General features: G+C 38.8%; 1 protein-coding gene across 1 annotated transcript in view; it reads right to left on the reverse strand.

Moving 5' to 3' along the window:
- Positions 1–23,512, reverse strand: part of PRTG (protogenin) — an 87,559-nt gene that overhangs the window by 32,923 nt on the left and 31,124 nt on the right. Inside the window, exons 3-11 of the mRNA XM_037395158.1 lie at positions 17,723–17,867; positions 16,597–16,730; positions 16,139–16,276; positions 14,822–14,980; positions 14,037–14,196; positions 13,031–13,278; positions 8,950–9,114; positions 7,594–7,899; positions 6,248–6,436 (exon numbers count right to left, since the gene is read on the reverse strand). Of these exons, the coding sequence (XP_037251055.1) occupies positions 6,248–6,436; positions 7,594–7,899; positions 8,950–9,114; positions 13,031–13,278; positions 14,037–14,196; positions 14,822–14,980; positions 16,139–16,276; positions 16,597–16,730; positions 17,723–17,867 (1,644 nt within the window). The remainder of the gene's footprint in view (positions 1–6,247; positions 6,437–7,593; positions 7,900–8,949; positions 9,115–13,030; positions 13,279–14,036; positions 14,197–14,821; positions 14,981–16,138; positions 16,277–16,596; positions 16,731–17,722; positions 17,868–23,512) is intronic.

A 23,512-nucleotide genomic window follows, 5' to 3' on the forward strand; every position in this document is an offset into this window, starting at 1 on the left:
GCGTGAGTAAACATTAGACTGACCCAGCTGTAAACAGTGGAAATAAATGATAATATTTGTCCTGGTCACCTACTGAGCTATTAGACACTTTTCACTATGTAATCATGTAAATATAATGGCTACAGTATATACAGCATACAGTGCGATCATCTGGTTTTCCAAGCAAGAAAACTGAGCTTTTAGTTGATCTTTATTAAGAGCTAAAATAATTTCTGTTTTGTTTTGGGTTTTTTCTTAAACAGAGCTGTAGTTTGTTCAAATCGACACTTCATTAACTGTGAATGTCTGACCTGATATAAAATACATCAAGCAGAAATAAAGTATATCTGTTATACTAGATTATATTTTATTGCATGCCATTTGAGAACAGTTAGCTATGAAATGAAAAAAAATTTGAATGTTGAGGGAGTAAGACCTGTGTTTCTTTCACATCATTTAATGAAATTGTAGGAATGCCTGGCTCCTTGAATTTGTATGGGAATCCCAAACTAAGTTTCCATGGTAACTCATAACGAAAAAGCAGTACCAATTCCCACATACACGATTTTGGATATCCCAGAATTTTCAGATACATGTATGCGAGACTACATTTTGACACCAACAAAAGCTAGGATAAAACTGAAATGACAGCCCTAGCTATCAGAAAGAACTACATTAACACATGTCATGCTCTTACAGTATTTCTTCTCTGTATTACAGCATTTGCAGTTCTTAATGAGAAAGATGTCATCAAAGCTGTCAAAGATGTCATTAATTTTTTAAAATTTACATTTTTCTAGCACATCTACTTACAATATGGTGCAAACGAAACCACTATGTCATATCTGACCATCACACCAACTGCTTTACAAAACTTTGTAAGTACTTTTACAGAATTATTAGAAGTGACACTTGGGAGACATGCATCAGGCAGTTTAATTGGAGAAATCCTTTGCAGTGACTCTTCTTACACACCTTTATTCAATTTCTATAGACTGCAGAATCACCTTGTCAGCTTTGCTGCCCTGGACTGAAGCTTAGCTATAATCACGGTTTTAACGTACTATAAATAGATCCAAGGGAAATTAAACAACTGAAGGCCAAGTCTCTAGGGGAATGCTAAGTGTAGTAGGTAGGTAGCTAATTCTTCACCACAAGTCCCCTTTTCAGAGGAGAGTGCCATGCAGGGTCACAAAATGTGTCTTTGTGTTATTTAGACTTTGACAAATTCTCCACTTGGAAAAAAATGTGTCCAACTCAAGGAGGGCAGAGAATTTTTCCCTTATTTCTCCTCTCTACAACTGGAAAAAAGTAGGACACAGAAGAGCTTTCAGGCAGGGAAGTTTTTCTGATTAAGACCAAATTTTTTGGAGTAAATTGCACAAATGAGTCTGACAGAATCTCATTATTTTTCCAGAACTAGACTGAGGCAGGGGAAAATGCCACCAGGGAATGTAAACTGGAGTATCAGGAGTAGCAGCAAGGGGTTGCAATGCCCTTCACGGCAAAGAGCTTAGATGACTCCAGACAGCATAGAAGCAGCCTCCCAGAGCGAGCCTGCAGTCTCTCCAAGCCTCAGGGGAACCACCAACCTATTTTATTTTATTTTATTAAAAAAAAAAAAAAAAAAGTAGATCCACGCCATTTCATGGCCATCAATCACTTCCCTGCAGCCTGCAGGCGCCCCAAGCCCCGGGGAGCCAGCAGTGCTCCTGGGGGCTCCAGCACCCAGCGCAGGATGCTCCACTCCTGGGGAGGGGCCTTGGGCAGGGAAAGGCCCAGGTATGTGGGCTCCCACACTCAAGGCCACGTTTTCCCCAAAGCTAACAGACCAGTTTTTCCATCCCCTAAGGTGTCTGCCTGAAAACGGTTATTTACTGCGATATCATCTTGTAGGCAACAAACAAAAGAGCACCGAAGAGGCCCCCATCTCTGCCACAAGCTGCTTGTCTCAGGGTTTCGTGTGCATTTAGTTATTAGCCTTGTCACCAAAGTGCAACTTTCTGGAATCCACACTGTAACTACCATCACTCAAGCTGGTACAGCTCCCAGACAGCGATACGCAAGAATGAGCTAGCAGAGTGAATTCTTGCTTTCCTCCCTCCCTCCAAGTGTAGAAGGCATTAACAGCACATGAACATGCTGCATTCCCCCATCACCAGTGGCACCTACTTAATTAATTACTACATGACACTAACTGAAAAATACAAAAAAAAGTTCAGAGGGAGACTTCTAGGCAGCTTGAAGAACAGTGTTCTTGCGTTACAGCATCAGAACTGATCTTGCTTTCTTGAGTTTGTTAACCAAGAATTTGATTTTATTCTCCCTAGACGTAGATTCCAGGATGAGATTCCTAGGAGTATGACAACCTAATTATGAAGATTTCCTGGCTCCAATAAACCAGGTAAGCTTAAAATGGGTTCTTCTGAGTCACTGCCCTTCTTGTACAGGCTCTACTTTCCTACCAGTCATATGGCTGCCAACACAGTGAGCCGTGAGCCGAGGCAAACAGTCCCCCTAGCACAGTACTGAGTACCAGCAACACTGAGGCAGAGATGCATATGCACATGCTTAAAATACTCTGAAAAAAATCATTTGAAGACACGTAAAGGGGAAGATGAGCTTCTCTGGACACTCTCTTTAACTTCCAAGCTTTGCCAATCCGTCCTCTGTTGCACAGCGAGAAGGTTCCCAAACAAACACTTCCACCACCAGAACTCACTTCAGCTTCTGAACACATATATTCTGAAATATTACAGAAACAGAACCTGTACCGGCAGACTCATCAGGTCTCACAATGAAAGACTTTCTGTCAGAGAAAGCTTTCTAGAGCAGGAGGAAGCAAAGGAGGAATTAAAAATACAGGCAAAAATGCATGGTATGCACCCAAGGGTCTGCTCCTGTAGCAAATTCAAGTAATAATGGAATTTTACACTAGACTAGGAAATGGCCTGCTATTGAAAAATAAATGCCAAGACCTTTAACACAAACAAATGTCTATGTGAAACTGTGGATATTTATTTTGACAATGGCAGCCCTGACTCTGATCAGATCATTTAATTCTATTTACATGGTGACTAGCATGCTAAATAATCCAGTTTAAAAATACACAGAAGTAACTGCGCAGACCTACACTGGAGTAAGAGAGGTCAGTTCTCAAAAAAACAAGGTAGCAAGCAACAAAAGATTAAAACGTACATCATATATTCATATTGCTGTATTTAATGTTCCATCATGGTAACTTATTTTACACTAGCATTGCTGATTCTGCTCTACCTATCATACTTGTCCCTCCCTAAAGAGCCCTGTAGACACATGCAAATAATTTACAGTACTTATATCAATGCTATCAAAAATCAATGTAATCAACAGTGTTTATAATATCAATGCTAATGTACCCTTTGATTAGAGAATATTATGAATTCTGATTTTGTGATGCGCTTCAATTGCCAAGGAATAAGTGAACAATCTTCTTTAAATCCACAGATTTTACACAATCAGCAGTTGTACCAACACCTGCAGGAAGTTCCATGAAGAGATGTATTGACAGGCTCCAAATGTCACTAGAAGTCTATCTGCAGTTTATTAACTTTGCAAGAGAACAGGGAACAGTAAAGCAGCCTTAGGTCATGACGAACTAAGACACGAAGAGGCAGTGTTTGGAAGCCACATAACTCTGTGGCAACAGATAATGCATGAGAAACTACTCCATCTTTGCCACTGGGAAGCACCTAATACTATTACCATATTCTTCCAAACCAGGAAGAACCTTTTCTTTTGATATTATCCATCATATATGAAACCAAAAATCTTAACACACCGCTTTCCCCTTCAGGTTTCTCACTTGCAGTATTCTACTAATTCCTGTAGCTCATAATGAAGACATTTATTTTAAAGAGGCTGTCAATAAATCAGTAGTTTAGTGTCCTCAGGAGAGGCAGATGGATGACAGAACATTAGTCCTCAAAGCCTCTGTCCAGTTCATGAAGATTCAGTTTACCGTAGTCGTGGAACTTACAGCAGCAGCTTGCCTTGTTTTATCTCAAATTCTACCAGGTAGGACCACTTCCTAATAAGTAATAGTTTAAATTTGAAATGCATAAATAAAATAACCTGGTCCAAATGATTTAGGTTGTTCAAAAGAAATAAAATTTAGGAAAAAAGCAAAAATGGAAATCAGTCCCTTCTTAATACATGGATGTTGCTGAAGTCTTTGTGGGTTTATATACTGCATATAATTTCCTATGCTATATATATTTCTCCACAATATTCTCTGCTACATTCTCCACAAGTGCAGCTGCCACAGGCAAAAAAAGGTTGGTTGTATACAATTTTTGAAGAAATAATTTAGTGTACATAAGTATTCTAAACAGACAGCTTCTCAATGGGCAAAGACAGGTACTGTCACTATGAGAAGTCTGTGTGAACTTCCCAAGCTTCAACATATGTAATCATCTCAGCAGTGGAAAATCATGACCTAATCAAATTTCCCGTGCCAACTCAGTCTTTTGTAGCTGTAGCAATGAACACCTTTTTCTGTAAATGCCACAAAGCAAACCAAAATATGAAACCACCAAAGAAACTTACACAGGAAGACTTCCCGTATTTGATATGTACCTCAAATAAATCAACACATCCCATTAAAAATATTTTTTAAAAAAAGATGACTTCTACTGAAGTTATTTGAAAAAATACTCTTCAGTGGATCTAACCTACAGCAGCATAAATTACTCATATGTGAAAAATATAAATTATGGTCATCAAATCATATGGGATGTATCATGTTTTGGTCATCATATTTAGATACTTAGAATCATGGTAAGGAATAAACACTCAAGACATCACATACACCACGCCTGAATGGTTAACTCAAGCACATGAAATCTTCCATGCCCACACTTCTTGTAATTCAGTTAACTGTGACCATGTGAAAGCTGTCATTTCCCAAACTTAACTTTGCTTTTGTTTTCTTTTGAAAAACTAGTAAAAACACACAGAGACTATACATTCTAAGCTAATTCTGTAAAATAATATTTAATCTGAGGAGTATTAGTGTACTGAGAAAATCCATATGATGTGGATCACACAGTTAATAAGTTTGCATGTGTCTGAAATTACTGCTTTGTAACTGCATAATGAGAAGACCAAAAAAAAAAGCATTTATGTCCTAGGGCACACAGACACCACATCCTTTCAACCCACTGCTCTTTTGTCTCCCAGCTCTGTTAAACAGTCAGCTGCTGCCAGATGCTCTAGCTAGAAATGGTCACAGATGGTCAGTTGTCCAGTTAACAGACAAGACTGCTCTCCTCAAATCTCCCCTAAAATAGTATCTCAACTGTATACAGCAGATGAGAATATCTGAGCATGGTCAAGAGGCCATCTGACCTAGTTAAGCCTGCAGGTCAATTTTGATAATTTAGTCAAAATTAATTCTCCACACTGCCCCTAAGTAAACCATCTCAGCACACTTCAAACACTGTGTCAAGTCCTATATCACTTCTTCTGATTACATTATAGATCACATCTTTTTATGAAATAAATTCTCAGTTATGTATGTAAACAGAAGCACCTTCTACCTAGGGATGATACCAACACATCTGTGCTAATACACATTGCAAGAATTACAGGAGGACACAGAGTCAGGTAATCAATGGAAAGAATACAATGGGACGCAGCAAGCTCTGCACCTAATCCTTGTGCTCAGTCCTGCAAATATTTGCCAGTGCTCCTTAAAAATACTAAGAGGATAGTAACACACACAAGCACTACTTGCTAGTATGGTGAGCAAGCAGTGCTTGTTGTGCAGTATAGCTGTTACAAAGGCTACAAATAACAGAAATGGGCGAGAAATGCCAGAGAAATATCTCTGGTATTTTGTATTAATCTTCCACTATTACTAGATCAGGCATAAATACATAAAAACTGGGGAAAAAAAAGTGTATTAAACTGAATATTAAAAAGACATGTAATTTACTATCAGTGTTTACTAACTCTAAGTTCAGTATCTTGTGATAAATAGCTGGGTGTCCTTCTTCCAACTTACACAAGATTTACAAGATCTGGTTATCTAAGTGTTGTGCAACAGATATTTTGGAAGAGGATTATTCCATCAGCAGCACAACTCCAGCTTGCAAAGCTTATGGCTGGGAAAATGGATGGCCAACCCTAATGTTGTTGCCTTACAGGTCTAATGATTTAAGCAGTCTAAGATGGCCTCTGACTTTTCTGTCTTCCAGAAGAGTTAAGAAATATTTTATATACTCACCTAAACCACTGACAGTATACTCAAGATCACTGGCATCCAGCAGAATTGGTCCATTCTCCTGCTGGCCTTCTTCTTTGTAATACAGCTTGTACCCTTGAATAGCTGCAGTGTCCTCAGAGTCCTGCTGCCACTGTACTGTAATGGTTGTACAGTTCATCGGCTCCAAACGCAGCTCAGGAGACTTTGGTGCTGGTTTTAGAGAAATACATGTAATACTCTTATATTCTAGAAACAACTGATGTTCATGCAAAAATTTGGGTGCCCATCAGTCCAAAGTTCACTCAAGAGTGATTCTAGCACATATGCATTACTCACGCAAAGCTAATCTAGCAACTTGATTTAGGATAAATCAGAATTTTTTAATTCTGCATCTTAATTAATTAACTAACGGTAGTGATTTTCAAAGAGAAACGAAAACACTTCAAAGATAGTTATAAAATTACCTGCTGTTTTAAAGTGAGCCAAAACAAATATGATTAACAATAAAAGCACACTTCACCAAGTGCTAATAATTCACTATAGTAGTCAAAACTCAATAAAATCCAAAGTGGATGGATGTGGACTACAGCTAAGAAATGTAGTTACAAATTCAAACCTACATGTTATTCAAGCTATTCATGCGAAGTTGCATGCTCTTCTCCATGACATTACTAAATAATAATGTAATCCCAAGGCTGATTATAAGAACCTAAACGAGACTTCAAATACCAAGTCAACTGGCACATTCAAAGCAAACATGCATTTTGTTTGTAATACAGACATACATGCATCAACTCAGATTCTTTAAGCACCTGTACACACTGCTAATGTGTAATGTCCTAGTTTGCAGAAAGGTGTTTTACACTGAACAACAATAGGGTTTAGGGCTGTTAGACTATTTTTTAAATTCAAATTATATAGAACAGAAGAAAACTGTGTTACCATTGGAAAAGAGTCTACAAGCTAAAACATTTGAGCAGCTCACAAACACAAATTAAAGTTTCCTGCCACCATGTCAAATTATGTGAACATCAACATGTGGAAACAATCAAAGATTGACACCAAAACAACGTATCACCTTTTCCTTCTCCTGTCACATATAAGGTCTTTCATAAGACAGATTAGTTCCTCTTCAACTTTTGATCCTGAAACTATGTATTAACTGCATTTATTAAATGAATCAGAAGGTTTTACAGATTATGCACAGAATCATGGTTAGAACACTATTTTCTAGATCACCAGAGCAAGAACATGTAATGAGAAAACCTATTTCACATCCCTGCACCACCTGTCAGAAAAAATTGTCACCTTCAGATGAGGCCTGCAGTTGACCCCATCTCTAGGCTGCCGGCAACATTAAGAATTACCTTTCACACTCGTAGCCTTGGGAGTCCGGTGGGAAGTCCACAAAGATGCTTCTCCCCAGCCAATCCTTGTTGCAGCAGTGATACGAACCAAGTACACACTGTCAGGCCTCAGACCTTCAAGGAGGTACTCATCTGAAGTCCCTGGAAGCTCCAAGACTTGAATTTTTGTCTCTGTGCTGAGGCGGAAAGACAGACGGTACAGGACCACCTGACCTCTCCTGTATTTGGCCGGAATTGGCAGCCAAGAGATGAGAATGTCTGTAGGACTTCTGCTTGTCAAACTAATTTCAGGAGCTCTCAAGGGAACTAAAAAAGAAAAGACAAAGCTTTTGAGCTCAAGGAAAGAGAGACAGAAAATTCTCAGCTGACAACTTAGCCTACAATGAGGTGTCAGTAACGTAAGAGCAAATAATCCAAGAAGTTTTATGGATTCTTGTTTATTTTCAGGATAACTTGACACTGCTTATACTTCTCACCTTCTGCATGCAGTATAGCCTTAGCAAGCTCCTTTCTGTAAGGCCCTCAACATTTTCTCCTCTTATTGCTGCCAGCAGCAATCAAAGGCAATCAGCACCTTACTGTTCCGACAGACTGACTGTCAAGGTTAGATGCAGCAGCTTAAACCCAGAGCCTAGACTGCAACCTGTACTGTTGAAGACCCAGTGTGTTTTTAATTCCACCAACCATGTAATGAGGGTAGTAACTCCTGGCAAAGAGAAAGACAGACAACTGGACTGGCAATGTTCCACACTGCCAAAGCTTAACCCTGTCAGAATTTATTAATCAGTTCTAATGAGCTATACTAAATAGTCTGTTGTTGCCATGACATTCAGATTAGTTAAATCACTGCACAGAAATAAGTCAGTAGAGACTTTTATGAAATTCTATTCTACTAACAAGCACAAAGACAAAAAAAAAAAAAGAAAAAAACCGCACCAAACAAAAGCCTTTTTTTTTTTATAGCCAATTTTCATTTCACATTTTCCTCCAAAATTTGCAGAAGATGCAGTGGGTATGCAGTTTGATTCACGTTTCAGATGCCTGAGAGACAGTCATAAAGACTAAATCGTACACTATCATCAAATTCTCAACACTGAGGAAGTTCTTAAAGATCTAGAATAGTTATTTATATGATTTAATGAAAAAAGACACCATGTAATATACAATGTTGCCCTGTCAGAATGTTATTTTATTCTCACTGCTCTCGTTAGCCGGCTAGTGTTACATTGTGCGTATTCAGAAACCACACTGATGTCAATGGAAATTTGGGATCTTCAAGAGCTGTTAGCACCAGCTTGCACATTCCTGTTCAGTGCAAATAAAAATATTCATCTACATCAGTGGAATTTGTCTTACCATCTTCAAGGGTGTGCTGAGTCACATGATCCGACATCTGACTGGCTCCCAGAGGCATATAAGCGACAATATAAAAGGTGTAGTTGCTGGCTGGTTCCAAGTCATCAATAATATAATGGGTTGTATCATTTCCAATGACCACTTGGTACTCTTCGTTATTTAAACCTGGCATAAAACAATGGTTAGAGAAACGAAAACTCCTGACAATGCCTAAACATCATGACATCTTTGCTTTAAGATCTTACAAAGTTATTTCATGCTCTTCCCCAACCTACCTCTATTTTTTCCACTCTACTAAGTGAAAGTTCTTTTATGCACAGAAGTAACTGTGTCTTGCTGTGGTGTAGATTGTGGTGTTCCAGGATTTTCCTGAATTAGGGATGCTGAATGTAATTCTAAACCCTATTTAGAATTAATCACAACAAACTGTGCCGAATGTACAGTAACACAACAGACAACCTCTAATAGCCTTATCATTCATACCGAGCTTCTAAATCTATTTGTTTAGAGTCAGGGAGGTTTTTTCAAAACCTATTTACAGAACCTTTCTATAGCAGACTGAGAGGAATGCGAGGGCTCCACTCCACCAAAAACAAAACAAACACCCCCCAAAAAAAAGAAACAAACAGAAAGAATTTATTCAGCAAAAGGATCTCATTTTAGCCCTGCAAATTCTATTACATTTGATTGACACGTTTTTTTCTTTAGTTTGGAGAAAGGCCAATAAGAACAGACGAGAATGAGCTTCAAAAATGCTCGGCTCCTTAGCGAGTTGTTAAAAAAAAAAGGGGGGGGGGGGAATTCTCAGCAATTCACATTAAAATACGCATAGCAATGCATGCAGCAGTCCTTGTCTTTGTTGGGCTTTATTCCTATAGAGGAAGGCTATAAAGTGGAATAAGCATGGTGAAAGCTGCTGTGTTAATGAACAATTCACACCAAGTGCATGTCAACTTAATCAAAACTCTGTAAGAGCCAGCTCCTCCTCTTCACAACTGATTTTATAAACAAAAAAGAAGGCAAATTCCACCATTAAGTTTTCCCACATTTATGAATTAACTTGATAGCATTTTAATTAGACAAGATTACGAGCATCTCACAACAGACTAGTTAATGGCTTGTTAATTAGGAATTGCAAGGCACGATTTCTGACCTGCTAAACAAGATCCTTGAGCTCAAATTAAAAGGACTTGTTCTCTCATTGAATGGATTGCTAGGCCTCATGCAGAGGCCCTAATGAAACAGCCATAATAGAGAACAAGGCTGGCCTTCCACCACAATCAGTGTTCCCTTTGTGCCTTTTCTAAATCACTAACAAGGAATTAACACACTCCAACATGCATGCTCATCAGACCCTTATTCTTCTTGCTACTGTGACCCCGATTTGAATGTAAAATATTCTGCTTAAAGAAACAAAAAATCACAAAAAACCCACCTGTTAGTTTCTTCAACTAACTCGATTAAAACACTAACTTTTCTTTTTTTCTTTTTTTTTTTTTTGTAAAGTAGGGAAGAGGACCTGAACCTGTTTTTACAGTGAAACATCAGAATACTCAAGTTGTGAAATTAAACAATGAGTGATAGTATCTTTTGTATTCAAAGTACTAGCTACCACATTGTGAGGTCTACAGAAAAAATAACTTCACAAAACTGCATATGATTAGCGTATTATCCAGCTTTCCTTTCTGTTTAAGGTTTATGGAATCATTAGCACGACTTAGGAGACTTAGCAAGCACTGTTTTTCTTTAGGAATAAAATGTTCTTTACTCACATTGACAAATGTGGTTCCTAACTAAAACAAGAGGGCAATACATGAACGTAAATGTATTAAGTAAAAAGTTACACATGAGAAGCTTAAAGCAAGGAAGGTATACTTCTAGTTAAGTCAGATACATCAGAGATAATTTTTAATCTTCATTAGGGTCTGAAACAGTGTGTGAGGGCAGACTGGGGAAAGGCAGGTTGAAAGGAATAATGAAAGCAATAAACTCATACAAACTATTTACATTAATGCATAATTATCCAGAATTCTTACAGAGTAAATAAGGTGTTGACGTCAAAAGCCTATGTTAGCACCTCTACGTACCTGGAATAGTGTGAATGTCAAACGATTTTCCTTAATATTTAATTTACTTTTCTTTAAATATAGTTGCTTCTAAATTTACATTAGAGAGATGGCTGATGCGATACTTTCTACAAAGGCATTTTCTAGGTTTTTAATAACGCCTCTGACACATGGGACACATCCTCAGAAAGATTTACCAACTATCACCTAGAACACAATTATTTTTACCAAAGTGCAGTCCACTAGCTATTGAAGCTCAACATTTTTTCTACAAAATGAGACAAAAGTGGTTCTATGCCCTCATGCAGATCTTCATGTACTACCCAATCATGCTACCAAGGAAAAAACGCATGCAGATCACCTACACTTTGATTCCTACCACTGTAATTACTCAACACAGCCCTCCCCATTTTCCCTGCTGTGGATTTCTTTACTAATGCAAAAGGATGCACAACAGCATTATATTAAGCAAACATCACGAACCAGTCTAGAAAGATGAAAAAATGAGCATCTGAGAAAGCAATTTCAAGTAAATCAGAGTTTTTTGTTTGTTTGGAGTTTGTTTTGGTTTTAAACCAATCTCATTTCACAAGATAGAGCCTTTGGATAAGCAAGCAAACAAAGCAGGGATTGCAAAACAATTTTGCAGAAAACACATTTCAGAAGATACCTCCTTTCACTACTGTGCAAGAGTATTTCCTGCACAAATACACACTTCCCTAAGGACAGTTTTCCAGTTTTCTTTGAAGTAATCGGTTCTCTGCTCTCCACACTGGCACCGGACATACAATTACCCAGATAACTTATCTAGCGTGACTTTATTCATATTAGCTTTAAGAGGGGGTTGTGAGCACAATACCTCAGTGACTGAAAGTGTAGGGGGTAATTTCCCGCACCTCTTGTCCTCATTATCTTTTAAAACTCTTTCCTTCCTTTCTTCAGACAAAATTCTCTTGTGTCCTGAAATATCCCATTTGCAAAAGCAAAAGCACTATTCCTGCATCAGTATTAGAGTAATTAAGCTGTCCTTCCTGTCCTCTGCCTCTGCTTAGCAGATGGCAGACTGGTATTCCACACAGAGCTGAGCATCTGCAGCCCTGTCCCTGAATAAACCACTTACTGAATAGAAATGGAAAACAAAATCACTCCTAGAAAACAGAGCTGCATCGCAACTTGGTTTAAGCCATGCAGCTAATAAATTTTCAAGTCGTTTGGCAATCACATCTCCTGCTTATGAAAAATGCCTGTTTTCCACCACCTTAAAGATCACATTAACAAAGCAATTACACAGTACTAAGGGTTTTTTAAAGGTCTAGTTACTCATTTTTATTCCAACTATCCATTCCCTTTTATATAGGAATTTATGTATTGTTTCAGAGACAAGGATAAACCCATTCGTGGCTATTTCAGCATATTTTAGAGTTTGAGTATACTTTTCTTATTACAGGAGATCAAGGGGTGAAAGAAAAACGGATTTTACCATTCAGCCAGTATTTGTTCTAGAAGAAGATTGGCTTAATTACAATGAAGTATCAATTATTCTACTCCAAAATACATGCAAGCCAGTAAAGTCACAACAATTTGGGGATCTGGACAAGAGTTGTCTCTGGTGAAAAGTTCAACTCTGTAAGCCTCCAGGATTCTGTTGTATGTCCATCCTTCCCTGCGAAACACACATGTGGAATTGAGCAGGCAGAAGCTCCTGCTGAGGACAGGGGGAACCCAGACAGCAGTATGGAGGCCCCAGGTTTTAAAGTCCATTCCTAACTTCAAAATCTGCTCACTGGCACAATCAGACAAGGGTGTGTTGGAAGAACACTCAGTCCCACAAATGAGATGATGTGGCAAAAGCATTTTTCCCCAAGCATGCCTGTTTTTTACAACATGCATTTATATGCTGGTATGCTCCAATGCAGCCCTGGTTATGAACCATTCAAATTCAACAGTCTTTGCAAGGACATTCAAGTTCTTACCACATACAAGTACTTAAATAGTATTTAAATCAAACTGCTTACCTTCTGCTTTCATGTAATGCACAGAGTATGCAATCACTTTGTCTGAATTATACAGTGGCCTCTCCCACGCCAGCAGGATTGCCGAGCTTGACATCGTTTCAGCGTGGACATTGTAAGGTGCACTGGGTCTGTCTTCTGACATAACTACAGTAAGCCTGGCCCTGGAGAGAATAGAGCCCTGGCTATTCTCTGCCATGCACTGATAAATGGCATCGTCTTCAGGGATGATCTGGTTAATCACCAATTTACTGAATCCAAAAGGAAGAAAAAGGGGGAAAAAAAGCTCACATCTTGGATAAACTTAGCTCTAATAATGCAACAACAGTGTTCAAAAAACATGTAGATGTGGTGCTTGGAGGCATGGTTTAGTGGTGGACTTGGCAGTCCTGGGTTAACGGTTGGACTCGATGATCTTAAAGGTCTCTTCCAACCTAAATGATTCTATGATTCTATCATCCATGAGTTTAGCATAATTGCCGTATGTGCCACAAACTCTTCTGTTAGAAGTGGATGTGCAGCTGTGAAACTTAGCAACTTGAAGCGTTCCTCAAAACCTGCCACGTTTATGTTTATGCCTGCAAAGCCAGGCACAGTGAAAACAAACCTGTAAATCTATTCCCCATGTGCAAAAAGCAGAGCCTTAGGGTTGTAATTCCTTAACCAACTCTTTATATGAGCTCCTCACTCCACAGAAGTAGTGAAATAGAACCTCAAACAACTAGCACAATCCTGGTCTCTGCTACACTGCTGTAAACCTAGAGCAACTCTGTGGTGAAAGCCTTCAGTTCCCCCCCCAGGTAAGGCAGTGATCACAAAGGCTTTGCTGAGGATGTTAGGTATTGACTAATCTGCATTCCTTCTGCCAAGGAAACGTCCAGAACCACATTTCATGTCAGATTTCGTGTTTACTTGAGTTATATCTTGCTTGGCTATATTTAGTGACTGGAATTTCATCCTTTGGAAATACATGACCGGCACAGCTCTCATATAGCAACTGTAATCATACCTGTTGTACATTTTTATTCTACCATTGGAGTGTATTCTCCTTCCATTTTTTAACCACGAAATTTTGGGGGCCGGATTTCCTTCTGCCTGACAAGCAAAACGAGCAGTACCAGCTCTAGGCCTTGTTAAACTTTCCGGCCATTCCACAAATGAAGGTGGAGCTACAGAAAAATAACAAGGAGGGGGGGGGGAAGAGAAAAAAAAATAAAAAACTAAGCCCCTACAAATGCAACGACAGCCAAAACAATAATAAATTTTCCACACACAAACCTCTCCCCTCAGGGCACTCAAATACATATACCCACACAGAAAGGATGTTCCATGTAAACAAAGTACATTTGTTTAAAGGTACATACTAGCTGCAGAGATAGCAACGTTTCTACACATTTTTTGTTCATGTGTTTAGGATTATAAATAAATCAAACTCCAGCCTATGACATACTGCTCACGAAGCATACATACATATGACATATTTTTACTTTGTTATGCAATTCTTTTCTGTGCTGAAAGCCTGTCTTCTCACAGCAAACACTGCACCTGGGCAACTCCAAGTGCAACTGAATTGCTAGTTTGCAATTCTGATGTTGAGTATCTCACACTTCTCAACTAAGCCAACAGACAGAAGGCAGCAGCCACAGTTCTGTGAAACATTTCATCTCTGCAGTCCCTACAGCCCTTAGTGCACTACGCTCGAGATAAAAATTCAGCCCAGCACATAGCACTGGTCAAGACAGACAGGCAGACGTGGGATGTTGAAACACACTGTGGAAGTCAAAGCAGGCTCACCCAGCACAGTGAGAGTTGCCATTGCTACCGTGAAGTTTCGTGTGCCTGGAATAGTGGCTCGACAGGCATACACGCCTGCATGCTGCACCTTTACATCAGAGATCATGAGGTTCCCATTGCCAAGGACACGGGTATTGAAGACGTCAATGGACTTATGGTCTGTTTGAGAGAGCAGGAGAAGCATGGTTACAAGGCTGTTCAATGTAGCTACATAACTTATCTAAACAGAGTGGCCTAGGCAGTAAGGGTGTAGATTAGAGTCAGAAGTCAAAGCATACAAAGGGAAATCACTGATGAGCTTTCAGAGGTTTCCATTTTGCATTTGCTTTGCTTTTCACTAGTTAGCTAACCATGCAGATAGCTGGGTCTCATCAATTGGTAAATGGTTTATATCTGAAATTCACCATCAAAGCTAAAAAATTAATGCCTTTTTCCCAGTTAGTGTCCCCAGTTGCCCTGGCACTATGACTCAGTTTGTCATTACCAATATCTACATCATCTTTACAAACAGAGATCATTTAGCACCCTCTGAATTATGCTGGGGATAAAATGAGTATATTTGATTCCTGTATATTTTCTTCTATTTTCACAACAAATGCTCTATGACTGTTAGGTAACTTTTGTCTTACTTGTTTGTCTGTAAGTCAACCAGGAAAGATACGTTTATTTCTCCCTCTTTCAGAAATAAAAATGCAGGAAAACTTTTCATGATTTGCTTCCACAGGTACAGTCCTGACTTTCACATTTAAGTACATGTCAGAATAAAACCAGAGGTAGCTTTCATGGGAAAATGTGATGCACTGATAAATATTATTGTTATTATTGCATTCCCTCTCTTTTCCCCTTCCAGGCAGACTACTTGGGGTTTGACTATACCTATTTATAGTGCAAACAGCCCCTTAACACAAGGTCCAAACCACATTCACAGAGTGCATCTCGGAAGAAGGAGAAACATTCACAGGATTGTTTCGTAGGATACAACCACCCCAACCTGCCCTAACTCACTACTGATTCTAGTCTGAGTCACAGACCCCTGGATGTCACCACCCTACCCAGCACCTTGCCCACCCCGTGCTGGGGGCAGTGCAGGATTGACAGCAGAAGCAGGGAGTCCAAAGCCTCAGAAAACCTCAGGGCTTCTTAACAACAGTATGGCAACATGCAACTAAAAGCATTTCACCTATCCTACCCTAACCTACTAATCGTTACTTACTACACGAAGCCTCAGAACAGTAACCTAATTGCTGAAATCCTTTCTTTCCGGTTTCACTTCCTCTCCACAGGCTGAAGGTCATGTGCTGCAATTTTAAGACTTACCTAACCGGCTCCATGAGATGATTGGCTTTGGATTCCCTGTGGCTACACACTCCAGTATGACAGTTTGATGAAGAGATGCCGTAATGTTTTGAGGACCAGCTATTATAGATGGCTTGTGAAAAGGCTTCAAGTCTGAGGCTTTGGAGGGAAAAAAATATTTTAAAAAAACATCAAAGAAAGTGAGAACAAGTCTCCAAAACCTCAATTAAATATGACACAAAATGTGATTTCTTTTTTAAAGGATCCTTAAAATTAAATTTACACTAAAGCCTTATTTCAGTAATTGTGGAAACTTACACTGAACAGTATTTTAGCCACAAGATACAAGCAAACAAAATTATTATTTGGGCAAGTGGTTCAGAGGACAGTTACAGCTCTTCAATGCATGTGTCTTTGCTATAATGTAAGAAAAGAATATAATGCCATTAAAAAAAAAATATCTCATATGGTGCAAGTACCTGGAATAACACTCAGCACTGCCTCACTGCTTTTACGTCTATTGGCTATCGTTGTGGCAACACATCGGTAATTCCCAGCATCCTTCAGTTCAACTCCGTAGATCTGAAGAACTCCCGTAGGTAGAGCAGTTATCCTGTCACAGAAATAAAAAAAAAAGAAATTTAAATAAACGTGCAACCTGTGAACACCATCATGGCATTAACTACTTGATTTACAGACAGCCATTGCTACACTGACCTGGGAACAGCATGCTGGAGACTCAAAAACATTCTCTATACATGACTCACGCCACATTTGTGAACTACAGGTGAGATTACCCCCAGCACCAGGATGAGAGCAGAGGAATTCACTTTCAACAAGCAGATCTTTCTCACCCTCAGAAGCAACCATCCCAACCTCCTTTAGCCAACTACTGCATCCACACTATTCAGACTGGCTGATTTTTGGCCGCAATTTCTGATATACTGGCATAACTGGTGTACAGTTCCCAGAAACCCTCCTATGGTTTGAATTTTCATGTTTCTCTTTTTACCTCCCTTTGCAGGCTACGTACCTTAGACATACAACAAAAGTTACATGTTGAGAAAGATGGAAGTATGTTCAAGAATACAATCGGGACAGGGAAAGAATCTAGCAGGGAGCAGGCTGCATGCTTCAAGTTAATAAATTCAAGAGAAGTCCCCCTGTGCAGAATTTCTCTAGTGCAAAATGTTTTAACTCAATTTTATGTACACATAATTCTGTATTGGCCCTCTAAAGAAAATCAGGTCCAGCATCAATTCTTCTGTGAAAGCAATCCTGCTAGTTCAAACCACCCCCACAGCCAAAGTCCAATTATTCTGCATCCTGCAGCAACTCCCATTCCCAAGGATGACTTGCATACAGAATCCACCAGTAACAATTCATACGTCAGTGATTACTGTGTAGACAATAGCAGGTGACTCTGGTCTGCGCTCCTAACACTTATTTAAAGTTGATTAACTATTACTAGCTATTTTAGACATACTATACACATGGAACCTTTTTTATGTAACGGCATTGCAAGTATTCAGATTTTCTTCTTGTAGCAAGCTCAAAATTATCACAGAAAATAAATTACATTCTAAAATGTCTAACTCTACATACCTGTCCATGACTAAAGGTAAAGTTGTTCGATTCACTTCCCATGTCACAGTGGCAGGAGGATTTGCTGTTATCTTACAGGCAAATCGAGCTACTCCACCTTCTTGGACCTCAGTTGAAAGTGGCTGGACTTCAAATGCAGAAATGGCTAAAAATAAGAGAACACAGAATTAAAAGGACTAAAGCAAGTAAAAATTCCTGGCTCCAGATCATAGATCAACTTGCAAAAATACCCAGAAATACTTCAAATAGTCCTCTTTTCTACATGCAAAGCAAAAGAAGATGAGTCTAATTACCTTATCAACTTCACACAACAGCACAGTCTCATTGTTCAAAGGTTTACTTAAAATAACTTTGCTTTAACCTAATTCAGTATAATAATGTTTCAATGAATATGACATTCTCAAATAGAACTAAGCATACAAACTGACTGGCATGCAGCTGGCAAGCATATTAATTAACTAATGAAATTCATGTCAATTCAACTAGTTTAGGATTGGCCCCACTATGCTTAAAAAAAAATAAAAATTGACTGCAATAGAAAATTTCCAAAACAACATTCAGTTCCTGACAATCATATTTTAGTCTTTCAATAATACTCACTTTCGTAAAAGCACCTGCAGAGTTGCACAAGTTCATGTTTGATAAGAAAAGGGAATAAACCCAAAAAAGATCTTAATATAAGTTTAATCACGTAAAACCACTTCCATCCCAAGAGTCCGAGCGGTCACCAAGTAGATGCCTGACGCACACAGTGTCAATGTAATTTTGAGCATGTACAACTTCAGGAGTTCACAGAATTGAGACAATTGAAGTGGCAGATCGTTATATACCTTACAACTAACAGACACCTAAGAAATTGATCAGTAGTTGGATTTTTCAGAAAATAAAAGCCAAAAGGGAAAGGAATGCAAGACTAATTGCTTATCTACTGCTACTTACAACAAAACTAACAGAAAGAACAACTCTTCAGAGGCAGCTCCTTTTGGGTAACTCACAGAACAATTCCACACACATTTCCACCCCCTGTAACTGCAGAGGGAACCATCTCTGCATAAACTCAATGGTACTGATTTGTTTTTTTTAAAAAAAAAAATCAGATTTCAAATAAATTTATACTCTTGTATAAATTATACAGAAACATGATTTCAATAGATAAATCAATATTAGTAAGTTACTCATCCCTTGACATTCAAGTTTTGTGTTCAAAGAATTCCTGTTTTACTTGTTTATTAATCGAAATGGGTTTCATCCTATTTACCATGATCGCAATGCCCTTCTGCATAGAAGACACATCCAGTACTGATGCACACGAAGCACTCTAATGAATGTTCCTCCCCCTCGACATTTTAGTACTGTTGCATAGCATCAATAGATTGATATTGGAGTATGAAGGAGATACAACATTACCTGGTTGCTTTTTCCTCCATGCACAAATTTAATTCCTAACATGGGCCTAACTACATAGCTTAAAGATTCCTATTACTAGTATACCGATTTCACTTCCTAGATCAGGATAAATCCTTTTTTTTTTATTATTTTTTTTATTTGCACTGCGTTTCTGTAGTTGCATCAGCACTGCAGGAATGAGTGTTCCTAAATACACCAGCAGAGTGAACGTATTGCAGCTTTGTGAACAGACTTCCCGAAAAATGTGATTAACAAAACAACGGAACCAACTTGTACAGCAAAATCACCTGAAAGCCATTGTAGCTGCATGATGCAAACACCGTGGCCATCGGAAACTAGGTCTGGCCCCTCAAACGTGATCCAGACTCCCAGGGCGCAAGCAGAGATGCTCCTGGTATCTGTTTTTATGACCAGTGGGTTCCCACAGCCCCAGCACACCCTGAAGTCTGCTCCCTACACACCTTCACCTCAGAGGGAACTACCCTCTCTCACCAGCAGAATTTAACCCAGTTCTCTACGTTCCACTTTTTGTTCTTTCTTTCACTTTTGAGCAGTACCAGGTTCAAGAACAAACAAGCAAAACAAATCCCACAACTTGCATAAAGACATTACAACAGAAGTCTTACATTTAAAACCTATGGGGGAGACAGGAAAAAAGTTCTCTTCTTAAACAGGTTTTCTTTCAATTGCTAAGAAATCATTAGAAGAATAAAAAAGAGACTTAATAGTTCTTTGCCTACCTACAGAAGTTCGACTTCACAGAACAGGAAGATTCAGTACAAGTCAAATAATCTGCACATAGCCTGGGTTGTTCCCATAACTCTAAATTTTCGGGATTTGCTTTCTGCTGCATGTGATGCAACCTGACTCTCCTGTGGTTTCCACCACGGAAGGGGCCGGGGCGGGCAGGAAGGCATCCAGGCTTGTCCGTCTTCCTCCCTTCCCTCCTTCTCCGTTCTAATTCCTCCCTACACTGATGACATGTGCTCACCTGGAGTCAGAATACTATATCCCTAGTGCTATTCTTAACAGATTTTCTAACAAGAAACACAGTGCTTTGCATTCGTCATTTATTTACTGAACGTATGATGTAGCAAACCAGGCAAGTCTGCTTAGCTTTCACTATAAAATCTCTAGGAATGTAACAAAGGCATAGATAATAAGAACACCACAAATCAATGTAACAGGAGTTTCAAAGCTATCACATAGCAAAGCTGCACCACACAGTGGCATAAGAAAGGACCATTTTAACAAGGGAAAAAGGTAATTATACAGTCTTATCAAAGCAAAGCTCTTACACACCTTTAAAAGTTTGATCTCCATAGGAACGATAAAATCACATCCAGAATTTTCTTATATTGGTACAATTATTTTAAAGGGACAGAGTGAGACAACAGAAACAACAATATTTGGTTTTCATTTATGTATGTAAAAAAGTTATCTCCATGCATCCAGCACATCACAGCTGAAAATTAAAGACAGAAGTGAGACTCTCAAGAACTACAGAAGAAACTGAGGAAAATTAGTATTTCACGGAGCACAAAATGTCATCATGATAGCAAGCAGGAAAAGACTCAGCTATACTATTTAGAAAATCCAATGCAGGTTGTTAATCGAAGCTGATATTTAAAGAACATTTTGCCAGCTGTGCAGGAACAATGTATTTCCTCAGAAAATTAATCTTTAAAGATAGCAAAAGTCAGAACTATGGAGAAATGCACAAAATCTTCAGAAAAACTCATTGACATCACTAAGCGTGGTTTTCAAAACAAAAAATTCCTGCTTATCTCCCATCTAAATTTATACATTGTTTATCAGTTTAGCTCAATACTTGCTCCTTCTGTATCTTGTTTCTTTACGCAAATCTCTGGTTTCTTCTTAATTCTGACTTTATTTGTTCCAGTAAAATCTGTTTTTACAAGTCTATTGCTGTCTCGTGAAACCTGACCTCTTTGTAACAGGCTTGTTTTCATGGCAAGCGCTGATACCAACTCAGAACCCCAAGAACAAGTCATTAAAGCAGTGCTGTTAAGAGGCCAGAGCTCTATAAAATGGATAAGAAACAAAGTCTCAAGAGACATACGTTGTTCCCAAAAACAACCCTGCAAAACGCAATAAATGTAAGTGCCTTTTTATTTGAGTTTTCCCCCTCTTCTCCAGGCTATTTAATCATTTTGTTCCCAGATTTATAGCCAAAAGAAAACAATTAATGCTACTCCAAGAAGCTGATGCTCCCACCCTTTTTAACTTGCAAGATACCAAACACTGCTTGCAGAAGAAGGAAACAACAGCTAGAAACTGTATTTACTTTTATAATTCCTGCAATTTACGTGACAGTAACATGTGCTTGTATAGTTACTTCTCAGTATGAATACCTTTGATGGCATAGTGCTGTCCAATAAACTTACCTACGCAGACAGAAGTCAGAGTTCAGTTCTGGTATGAGTTCCCTCATCTAGCATTGAAGCAAACACCCACAAGCTCAAAACCCAAATGATTACTTGCAGACACATGCTGATTAAATCTTACAGAAACACTGCTGGTGTCTCCTGCACCATACACAGAATAAATACCATCCTGAATGCATGCAAAAAAATATTATGCACCTAAACAGGTTTGCATAGATTTAGCTATTAAAGTACGTAAAGCTCATGCAGCTCAACCTTCACACCTTTTGTTTGTTTTTTTAAATACAGCAGCAGTCCTTCACTCAATAAAAACAAAATAAAAGAGAGAGAAACAAACAAACAAAAAGGAAACACAACAAACCTACTTCATTCACTCCCGAAATGAAGTCCAGCAGCTCATTCAAACACAAGTCCAGGCGACTTGTTCCCTGACATGCTGCACTTTCTACTCACATGCTTTGTGTCATTAAGTGAATTTCTGAATGAGCTTTCTTAGGAGGCAAAAGAAATTCCAATGACCTACATGTTTATTATCGTTAACGCTTGCTGTTTCCATCACAGCTGAGACTAGCCCAAGACTGGACTGCAACTGTATAATAAATAAACTGGAAGAATGGAAGATAAAACCCCTGAACTGAAACAGTAGCGCAGAATTGGGTTTCATCTAACCAGAATACAGCAAATATTGAGAAACTTCAATGCGCCATACTGACCACTCAAGTGCTTCTCAAGAGATAATGGCCACTCAGATAGATAAACTGCTCAGGTGGAAAGAACAAAAGTGCATAATGCCATTTGTAGAACTTAGGTGTTAATGCTATTGAGAATTACACAATAGCCCTAACCCTTCAAATGAAACCAAGAACCTTTTCCTTTTTTTTTTTTTTTTTTTTTAATTCGCAGGTGAAGAGGTTTCACTTGAGAAAAACAAACTTGTATGTTAAAGAACAGCTATGTCTTTTTCCAAAGAAATTGATTTCAGGACAGCACATGACAACCTTAATCTTGAATTTTCTCTTCTTGATCTAATTTTCATGATGCGCTCTCTCTTGAAACAGTATTTCAAAATGCAACAAATATACATGTGTTCATTTTTAGTACCAAAGCCAACTTGCACGTTTTCCTGAAGTTTAGTGTGATTTCTCAGTCCTTGCAGGAGCGAGGCTTAAAACAGATTATGAAAGGAGTTCTGCCATGCCTTTTTGCTGTATCAACACATATTTCTGAATGATTTGCTACTCAAATATCGCACACTGGTCTGGATCTGAGTTGGGAATAACCTTTATGTGAGTACTGGCAGATCCAGGCACATGGCAAGTCTACAGACACATCGCTACTCTCCCCATTTCCATTAAAGCAACTGGAATATGCAGAGCTGGAGCTGTTATTTAATGGGTGGACCTTTGCTGAGTTTCCCAGATGCTAGTAACAATTAAATAAAGTATTTCAGAGCTCAAGTTCTGCTTAGTACATACACTTCAGAGGTGAATGTCACACAAACGGAGCAATATGGGTAAAGTTTTTCATAACTGTACTGTGAAAGGGTTCTGAATGTGCTACCACAAGCACAGTGATTTCTTACATTCACCCTTAAAATTTTCAATGTGTTGTTTGACCTAGAACTATTATTTTTAAAATGTGAGGCATAAAAATGAGACATTTCAGGAGAAAACAGAACCTGACCTGTAAGGAAAGACTGAAAGAGCTGGGACCTGATCAGCCCCGGGAAAGGAACCAGAGAGAGAAGTGACAGCCTTACAAATATACAAGGGCGATATTAGAGAGGACAGGGAGCTATGACTGCCATTAATCCATAAGAACAGAAAAAGCAGGAAGAGGCTTTAGCTCTAGCATGGGAAGTCCAGGTGAGGTTGCTAAATGGAAATATATTAGCAAGGAACAGGCAAGTACGGGAGGCAATACAGTGCTAGCAAAAGGGATGCCTGTGCTGTCACCTACCCACCCAAGGGCAGGG

This window comes from Falco rusticolus, chromosome 7 (assembly GCF_015220075.1).
Source record: "Falco rusticolus isolate bFalRus1 chromosome 7, bFalRus1.pri, whole genome shotgun sequence".
Lineage (NCBI taxonomy): Eukaryota > Metazoa > Chordata > Aves > Falconiformes > Falconidae > Falco > Falco rusticolus.